Source organism: Austrofundulus limnaeus, unplaced genomic scaffold (genome assembly GCF_001266775.1).
Source record: "Austrofundulus limnaeus strain Quisiro unplaced genomic scaffold, Austrofundulus_limnaeus-1.0 Scaffold33, whole genome shotgun sequence".
Taxonomy (NCBI): domain Eukaryota; kingdom Metazoa; phylum Chordata; class Actinopteri; order Cyprinodontiformes; family Rivulidae; genus Austrofundulus; species Austrofundulus limnaeus.
Window position 1 is genome coordinate 2548266 of NW_013952435.1, and position 9504 is coordinate 2557769.

General features: G+C 37.6%; 1 protein-coding gene across 1 annotated transcript in view; it reads right to left on the reverse strand.

The window, feature by feature from the left end:
- sft2d1 (SFT2 domain containing 1) overlaps window positions 1–9045 on the reverse strand; it is an 11341-nt gene extending 2296 nt beyond the window's left edge. Inside the window, exons 1-7 of the mRNA XM_014006016.1 lie at window positions 8841–9045; window positions 8274–8360; window positions 7205–7287; window positions 5172–5253; window positions 4514–4549; window positions 4370–4428; window positions 2240–2269 (exon numbers count right to left, since the gene is read on the reverse strand). Of these exons, the coding sequence (XP_013861470.1) occupies window positions 2240–2269; window positions 4370–4428; window positions 4514–4549; window positions 5172–5253; window positions 7205–7287; window positions 8274–8360; window positions 8841–8906 (443 nt within the window). The 5' untranslated portion in view covers window positions 8907–9045. The remainder of the gene's footprint in view (window positions 1–2239; window positions 2270–4369; window positions 4429–4513; window positions 4550–5171; window positions 5254–7204; window positions 7288–8273; window positions 8361–8840) is intronic.
- Window positions 9046–9504: the final 459 nt, after the last annotated feature.

Consider the following 9504-nt stretch of genomic DNA (forward strand, 5'->3'; position numbering starts at 1 on the left):
GTATTAGTTTGTACACAAACAAATCATGTCAAACTCCAGCAGGGTATAATCATTAAAATAAAAGGACTGTACTTAAGAAGTATTTGTATTTCAAGAATTATATTATTATATTTGGCCGCAGCCCTCAGATTGATTTTCATTTTGAGGAAAAGTTTTGTGCAGCCTTGATATATGTAAATAAACTGAAACAGCTGGACTAGTGCATCTTAAATTTAACATCAATTAATTTTTTTAATACAATATAGTCGTTTCAGCATTTTTTTTGAGGAGGTCACCTCCTAATAAATGTCCTTACAGAAAATCTAACTGCTCATTTTAAATCAATACTTTTACTTTTAATACTTAAGTACAAAAAAATCAGGTACTTTAAGACTTTTACTCAAGTAATATTCTTAAAGAAGACTTTAACTTTTAACAAAGTAATTTTTTGGTAAGATACTTGTACTTTAACCCAAGTATCACATTGTGATACTTTATAAAACACTGCCCCTCTCCTTCTTTTTTTTGTTTATTTTTTTAGTAATCGTAGCTTGATGCTATTTTTTTCTGGCCTAAAACCTTCATGAACAGATGAGGAGTCTGAACCTGGTGAAGTGCAGCAGGTTTCACAGCYGAACAGCAGAAGCTGGAGGTTATTAGAGGCAACAAGGTAAAATACATTAAAGGATCAAGTCCAATGGGCCATGTGGCGTCTTGGTCCGTCAGGTTTGGGTTAGTCTGACTGCAGATGGGGACGTGGAGGACTTCAGTTTGGGGCTTTTTTAATGTGTCACTCATAAGATGATGAATAAACGCTGCAGCTGTGAAACAAGTGATCAAATCCAAACTAAATTAAAAATGGATTAAAATAAGAGGCTTACGGATAAGAAATAAAACAAGACGTAAAAAATATTGTGTAAATAATAACATGGGAGTGTAGGGTTGTGAGTTTAAAGTGTAGAGTTTAATATTTAAACAGTTTCTTCAGAGGAATTTGTTTAWTACGAGCGCGGTGTAAAAGCAGGTCTTTGTCTTTGCTTTGTTTTGTTGTTAGCGGTTTGCGCTGGCGGGGAGGGGGACCTCTGGGCGGTTACACGATGTCTCTCAGCTGTCAGGACGGATTATGGGGTCAACCCAAAACACGCGAGACACTTAACGGGAGGCGCCGCGTGTCGAGGTGCATCTGGACCTCTCGCCGAACGAGAGCTAATCCCACTTACAGCTGGACTGACAAAATAACATCACGCCTCCTTGTTAGCTCCACAAAAGCACTCAGGTGGCACGAAATTTAAAAAAAAAAAAAAAAAAAGCTGAGCTCGGCAATATCTAATCAAAAACCAATCGAGTCCTAATGCTTTAGGGCTTACCATGAGCTCATTACTGCAGAACTGTTTGATAAATCTGTTTTTATTCCACAATAAATCGTTTCATTTTGATATTAAGGACTAAACAGAGATAATACTTAGAAATAAAGAGAAAACAGCTGCTGATAGACTCAGAGCTCACACTGCGGCTGGATTAGAGCCATATGGTGGAAGCAAACATTGTGCAGACGTAAATAAAAACATGTTTTCATTGATGGCTTGTGAAGCGTTTTCACACCGGCCTGTCTGCTGCTGGACGTTAAGATGAAGCAGAAAACTGATTTGTTTTTTTTCATCCCTGGCTTTTTAAAAATGACTGAAAGTAACAGCTTTAAAGTACCTGTGACGTCAATTTTTTTTAGATAAATATGAATGCGTTTTTGGAAAGATAACATTAATAACATGTTGCAAATCAAATTTCACGCAGCGGAGATGAACRTTGTTGAGATATTTGCCTGTGAAGGAACAGGAAGTGATGTCAAAGGGGGATGTCTGYATGTAAACAGAGCGTTGCTACAATAAATAACAACACAGACTGTAGAGATGAATCTGTTTGTTTATATTATTTTGAGTCTCAGTCAAAGAGAGATGAAGAGTTAAAGTTTAAATGATACTGTTTTAATAAACAAAGTCCAAAGATTTTATTTTATTAATGAGTTCCCCTTTGATGTCACTTCCTGTTTTACTTTGGCTGAGACAAATCCAAAAGGAAATAGTCCAGTTATGTGACAAAATGTGTAAAATCATGTGTATTATAAAGATGTTTTCTTTGACTTTTTGTATTTGAAGGATATTCATGTCGCAGGTACTTTAAAAACAGACATGAATATAATAAAATATGACAAATCTAAACAGGGAAACATCAAAGATAAAATATTGATAGTGTTCCAGCTTACCTGGCAAATGGAATGTAGGAGATGCTATACCTGAAAATACAGAAAGCAACAAAAAGACAATTACTGATTTGGTTAAATCCAGCTTAAGAGGATAAATTAATCATGAATTTACATTCTGTCTAATTTTCTGCCATCTATAAATAGAGTAACAAGCGGAGCTACTGAGGGATTAGTCTAGAAGCGTTTCAAATTTTACATTTTATAATCTTTGTTTTCATGTTTCCAGTCATGTTGAGTGGAAAGCTTTTTTCTTTCAACTCAATCTGCAGTTTGTTTACAAAAATACTTCCTAGCTGCRCGCTTTGGGTTTGTAAAGATAAAATTAAAAAGGATGAAACGTATCAGAAAATGTTTTTATTGGACTTACAGTATTAAAGCTACTCATCGTAAAGTTAGAAATTTTGTCATAAATTTAGCTTGTATACCTTTTGATATCAGAAAAAAAAGTGAATTTTATTTCCTTCTTGATTTTTTTGTCTGATTTATTTGAAATAAAAACCAAAAATAGTTGAAAACAAACTGAACTTTTCAGTRTTGACTTGGTGAAACAACAACATTGTTAACCGATACAAAGCATCCTGAACACGTGAGGAATCTAACACTGCAGCTGAATAATTAGCTCAAAGCACAGCATGACGGGAAGAAATCATGTGTCTTAAGTAAATATTTAACAATCATCCCAAACATTAAAACAAAAACTCTACTAGATGTCGTCAAACTTCCCCGTGAGGTCATCCAGTAACTGCAGGACCTGCAGACTGGATTTAGTCCAGTTCTGTGAGGACAACCGACGACATCATACGACAGGAACACCCTCCCACGGACGTCCGAGCACCGGCGTGGGCGTTCTGAGCTTGAAATGTGTGACTCGTGAAGACGTGTGCGTGGGTTACAGGCTGAGGCGGTCCTGTCCTGTGGGCCATCGGACAACTGTCCTCGTGGACATTCCTTCCTCTGAGTTAGTGGTCACGCAGTCAAATTCTTTTGTTGATCGTCTGTAAATATGTTACGAGTCCTGACGTGCCACGCATTGCTCAAAGGCACATTTTATTTCCTTTAATGGAGCTTTTAACCTCACACTGGGGTCAGGGTTACAGAGACTAAACTGACTGACCTAATGAGAGCAACATTTGGTCAAAATTAAAAGAATAACATYTCAGGTGTTTTATTTAAAGTTAGAAAGGACCGAGATGATTTGAGCTTTTATTAATAACTTTTATTAGTAACTGAGACGCAAAAAAAAATCAAAAGTTGTCTAAAATGTTAAGGGCTCGACACACGGGGAGCGACAAACTACAGCGATTAACGGCTGTCATCGCAGCCAGGGTGAAACCCGACACACGGGACGCGATAGCGATCGCAGCGTYGYGAATCGCGCTCTCAGGTCGCTTGTCTTCACAAAATTTGATTGGTTCTTAACTCTGAAGGCGGGTGTGCATTACGGACGTGTAAACTAAACAAATCTTGCGATGCTAATGATATAGAAAAACAAACGCATATCAAGGTACAGTTTTATGAGGAAAAACTTACCATAAACTTCACCCTGGTGCCAATAAATTCCCACAAAGCTTTTTAGTAATCACTTGGTGAAAGTGTTAGCTAACGGCAGTGTGTAGCATACTCTCCTCTCATTGGTCAGTCAATGAAACCCTCGCTGATTGGTTGTACGCTAAGCGACAACGACAAAAGTTGAACATTTTTCAACTTTCATATGTCGCATCGCATGCTCGCGTGTGCACGTGTACGTGTACGAGTGTGAAATTTCACATGCACTATTTTCGCCAGTCACCTAGCTGGAGGAGGGCAAGTGATTGTCGCCTCACCGCACAACTTCCATAGGAAATGAATGGAGAGCGAGCGACGTCRCCTCCCGTGTGTCGAGCCCTTTATAGTGTGAACAGGGCCTTTAGTGAGATATATACATAAGATTCAATTTCAGACTTTTTTCRTGTTCTGTTATTGTTATTTAACATTACTAATATTTATTTAATAAATACTAGTAATGTTTCTGCTGTCGATCATCATTCTATGTTCAAAAGTCTCCCTGAAAACACAAAGAATCTGGAACAAAGTTCTGTTATTAAACTGGGCTCCAGATGAGGAAAGGACAGGACTGGAAGGCAGACTTACCAAGTCATCGCCAAAAGCTGCAGAATACAGAAGATGATGGCCAATCCATTTTTTTTCCACTGTAAGAAAAAAAAAGCATCAGTCAAAAAGTACTGCAAGACAAATTTAAACTTTTATATAGCTCTGAATTTACTGTATACTTACCCAAAATGCTGCACAAAGTGTTAAGGCGAGGCAGAGCTGGCAGAGAGAGAAAACACAAAAACATTTAGTGCCTGACAAATACAAAAAGTTAAAAACATCTTTATATATAAGAAACTTGGCAGAACACATGATTTTACCCATTTTGTCACATATCTAGATTTTTTTTTTGTTTTTTGGCTCGGTCAAAGTGAAACAGGAAGTGACATCGAAGGGGACTTATTATTGAAACAATATTACTTGAACTCTGACTCTCTATCTCTCTCTCTGATGGTGATTAAAAATTTAATCTAAAGAAACATCAGATTTTTCTCTACAGTTTATGTTATTAGCCGTTGTAGCAACGCTCWTTTTACATGCAGACATTCCCCTTTGACATCACTTCCTGTTACTTCACATGCAAATATCTCAACTGTTCATCTCAGTGGTGTGAAAGTATTTTTTGCAATATTTTATCAATGTTATCTTTCCAATAATGTGCTCATATTTATAACAAATATTTGATGTCACAGACACTTTAAGAATAGAGATTTCTGCCYGACTACAGTCTTTAACTGGATGTGCCTTTTAAAATTAAAGAACTACAGCAAWAAAGGTTTGAAATATAGCAAAATATTACGGAAAAGTTTGGACTAAAGGAAACAACAAATGTGATATTTACCAGCATAACAATAGTGGCTATCAATCTTGTTGGTTCAAACATGCGCTTCAGCTGCTTTAATGGTCCCATCAAGAAACAGGTGCTTTATTAAAAATAAATAAATAAAATTCAATTCATTAACAACACAGTTAAAGTTACAGTTACATGTTGCTTTTAATCAGGCGGTAACTATCATGTTTTACTTTCTTCTTTTACTTCACCCCGTTAGAAAATAATATTTAGAAGATTATTGTCTTTATTAATAAACAAACACTAAACTTAGTTAATGATTTATGTGTAGTCTTTAATATTTAAAATAAATCACACAAATTTTCCAAAATAAAAGTCATTTCCATGGTTATTATGTGCTTTTGATTTCTGGTAATACAGACAAGTCAAACTCCACAACATGAATACTTAATCACACACAGCGCGCATGCACACAAGCACACACGCACACAAGCACACACACACACACTGAGTAACGGTTTGATCAACAGGATCATTTTGTCCTTCCTCCTGGTATAATGAGGGGTTCCTGCTCAACGGCACAATGACACAGTTAGAGTCTGGTACGTGATGCATGCGTTACGTCAGTCAAGTTAAAGAGACAGAGGCTTTCCCGACAGACGTGGCGAGCAGCTCATCACAGCCGAGTGTGTCGGAGTGAATCAGTGGTGTGTGTGTGTGTGTGTGTGTGTGTGTGTGTGTGTGTGTGGGCGACGGGGGAGGATGGGGGTCATCTGTTAAACGAGACGCGAGAATAGTGCGTGCTGACGTACACTCTCTGCCGGCTGTGTGTGTGTGTGTGTGTGGGCGACGGGGGAGGATGGGGGTCATCTGTTAAACGAGACGCGAGAATAGTGCGTGCTGACGTACACTCTCTGCCGGCTGGATTAGAGGAAAGGACGGTTTTATTTATTTAAATTCTTTTTTTTTACTCCAACTGTTCAGTGACACTAATGATGTCCGCCCACTTCCTGCTCTGATCACTGGGGGGGGGCAAAATCTGTCAGCTCCACTGACTGCAACACAAACTGTTTCATTTACTCACAATTAAAGTACTTCTATTGGACTGGTGATTTGTTTATTTGTTTATTTATTTATTTTTACATTAAAGTCATTCGAAATCTCAAGTTATTTCTGTTTACTACCACAAGACTTGGTGTGTGATAATTTTATGTTTTCAGTATGTTAAGCGTAAATAAAAGCTAAAAAAATGTATCATCAAGTACATCTCATCAAAAAAAGGAACACGCTTGTATTAATACAATAACACAGACTCAACAGGACATTGTTACCTTGGGCTTTGAGGTGATTAACTTCTATTTTGCACAAAATTTAAATCTTTAAGACAGACTGACAAACAAAAACTTCTTAGCAGTGGCTCACTACTTGCCAAGTAGCTTAAAAGCATCATTAATTGACATTAACTACTTATTATTAACGCTATATAATGGACAAATCTGTTGATATCGACAGAAGACACATTTTTTATTTGAAATAATCATCAAACCGAACAAATCCTGCTCTTTAACTGGATATAAACTAACCCTGAATGATATATTACTGAGGAAAATTTAATAGGAATCTCCTTAAATAAGAAAATATGTTGACAGATAAAATATCCTTTTCACAACAGACAGTTTTGAACTCGACTTTTGTCTTTTTGTTTGTCAGCCAGAAAGGCAAATCTGGGAAACGCCTCTGAGCTGACAGCAGAAGAAGCCTCCGAGTCAAATTTGTGTCTGTCTGTGTGTGAGTGTGTGTACGTGTGTGTGTGTGTGTGTGCGTGTGTAAGGAAAAGTCGACCTACAGGTTATTAAAGACGCCGACACAAACACGCAAATTTTTTTAGTGATTAAGAAAAACAGCCAAAAAATAAACTGCTTCTTCATTTTCATTAAACTAGCCTTTCAACTTTTAAGAGTTCATAAAACAATTTAAAAAATGACCACACTTTGATATAAAATGATCTTTTGATTCAATATCAAACCTCATCAAGAGTTATTACAACGTCTTTGAGGTTAACTGGAATGAAAATCCAGCCTTACCTGGCCAAAGCTGCAACATTTCCTAGTGTGTAGAAAACAGCAAAAAGCTTGATCCCATTGGGAAGAAACAGCAAAGCGGTGCCCTTAAAAAACAGCAGAAGATCCATTACTTACACAGAATATTGTTCTTACACATCATTAATTTAAAATTAATCAAAACATGCATTAAAAATAAAGATTTTACACAATTTCTTAAAATCCAAATGAGGGAAAATGTCAAAGGATGTTTTGGTTTGTTCTACAATTTTACTGAAACATGTCTGGCGCCCCCTGGTGGCAGAAAACCAGAATGATTTGTCTGGATGATAAGATAATTGTCAGGAAATTGTCACGTGTTTGCAAAGAAAACTGGTGGCACAACTTTTAGCAAGTATTTGGTTTCCATTATCACCAGAAGCCATGAAATGTGAGCAGTTGTGTATCTTTGGAGTCAACTCCTATTGAAGATCATCAGTTATTCAATCTCAGGAAACACATAAATGGCTGCAACTTAAATCTTTTTTTTTTATTGAGCTAAATATGGAGCATACAACCGGACTATGTGTTGGACCATGTGCTAATTGGAGCTTGGTATTTGAAATCTGAAGTGCGAGGATTTAAAACATCTGAATGCAAGAAGGGTGAAGATTTTGGGATATAAATTAGCTTAGAGGGCACTAATCTGTTTTCAGAGTTTCAAAGGTAAAATGTTTGTTTATTGCACTGCGGATTGGCGGAAAGATCCTTCAGCTTTGAGTTTTACCAGCCAGGTTTTCCAAACAAAAGCAGCGTTCAAGGGTCAGTGTGAATTATCACAGCGAGGTGTCAGACTGAGACACTTCCTGCCTTCTCGGAGTTATTTTACATCAAGCCATCTGTATTTACGAGTCGAGTTAATCAAGTGTCAGCAAGAAGAGTGTGAGGGAATCGGTGAGGTGTGGCGACAAGTTTGGCTTTAAAGAAAGTAAAATAAGATCATGAAGAACTGGTATCATTATGGGTCAGAAAAGAGGCTCTGCATTCCCCACCTCGCAAATGCTCATTAAAAAAAAWTTTAAAACATGACAGAAAAGTGCACACACACACTCACCAGGATTGAACACAGGATGCCTCCAGCAAAGCAGATGACAAACCATTTTATCCTGGTGCCATAGCTGAGGGAGCTGGCATCAAGGACCTGGCGGGAACAATGGGAGGATGTCACAAGACCAGCATGATCCGCAGAAAGACCCGCAGGCTAGCTTCACGCTTCAGAGACCCACATCCAACAACCACAGTGTTGTCTCCAAACACAAGCAGACACATTTTTTAAAAAGCACCGAAACAGGAAACACTTAACATTAATGGCGCGTACAGTGGACTAACAAACACACCTTACCTCATCTCCTCCTGATCGTGGACGCGTGAAAAAGTGTAAACAAAACAACTTATTACCAGAAAGGACATAAAATAGCAGCGGTCGAGTTTGTTTCAACTGTTTAAGACTAGAAACTGATAATTAATTGACACTTTTAATAATAACGAACATAAATAAATATGTCTCTCAAGTGTTGTTTATTAAACAGCTTCAGACAGGCAGCGAAACTACACCAAAACTTTAGGTTGTGAAATTAGCAGAACTTTAGCATTAGCAGGTGTCACACAGGAACTGACTAACCTGCGCTGTGAGACCCAGCTCTTCATTGTCTTCTCGGCCGCTTAAAACACGACGAAGCTTGTCCATCACTAAGTCGACCACCAGGCAAACTGGTCGAGAAAAAAAGTGAAAACAAGACACCTAAATTTCGACAAACTACAAGTCCGTCGCTTCTGTCCACAAATGCTAACAGCAGCTACTGTGGACTTCCGGTATGACGCTTTCCGGAAGTGCTGATCTGGAATCGGATATGTTTATCAGGGAGGCGTGTCTTTGCAAATCGCATGTCAGCTTTTGCAGACAAGTTAAATTTGACAAAAACACAATCTCTAAACTAAGATCTATGTACTTAGCCTTTCCTATAGTTCCAAAAGCGAAAGAAACACACTTCAAAATTATGAACGATATTTATCCATCTAAGGATTTACTCAGGAAAAGATTCAACATAGATGACAACACCTGCACATTTTGTAAAAAATAACATAGAAACAACAGACCACCTTTTTTTTCTTCTGTGCATCTGTACAAACCTTCTGGAAGGAATTGCAGACATGGTTAATCAATAAATTTCCATCATCTCCAGTTTCTTTATCTAGAGATGACATCACTTTTGGACTCTTTATGAAAATCAAAGAAGAGGAACTTTGTGTTAATGTTATTTTGTGTCTAGCCAAGTTCTTTATTC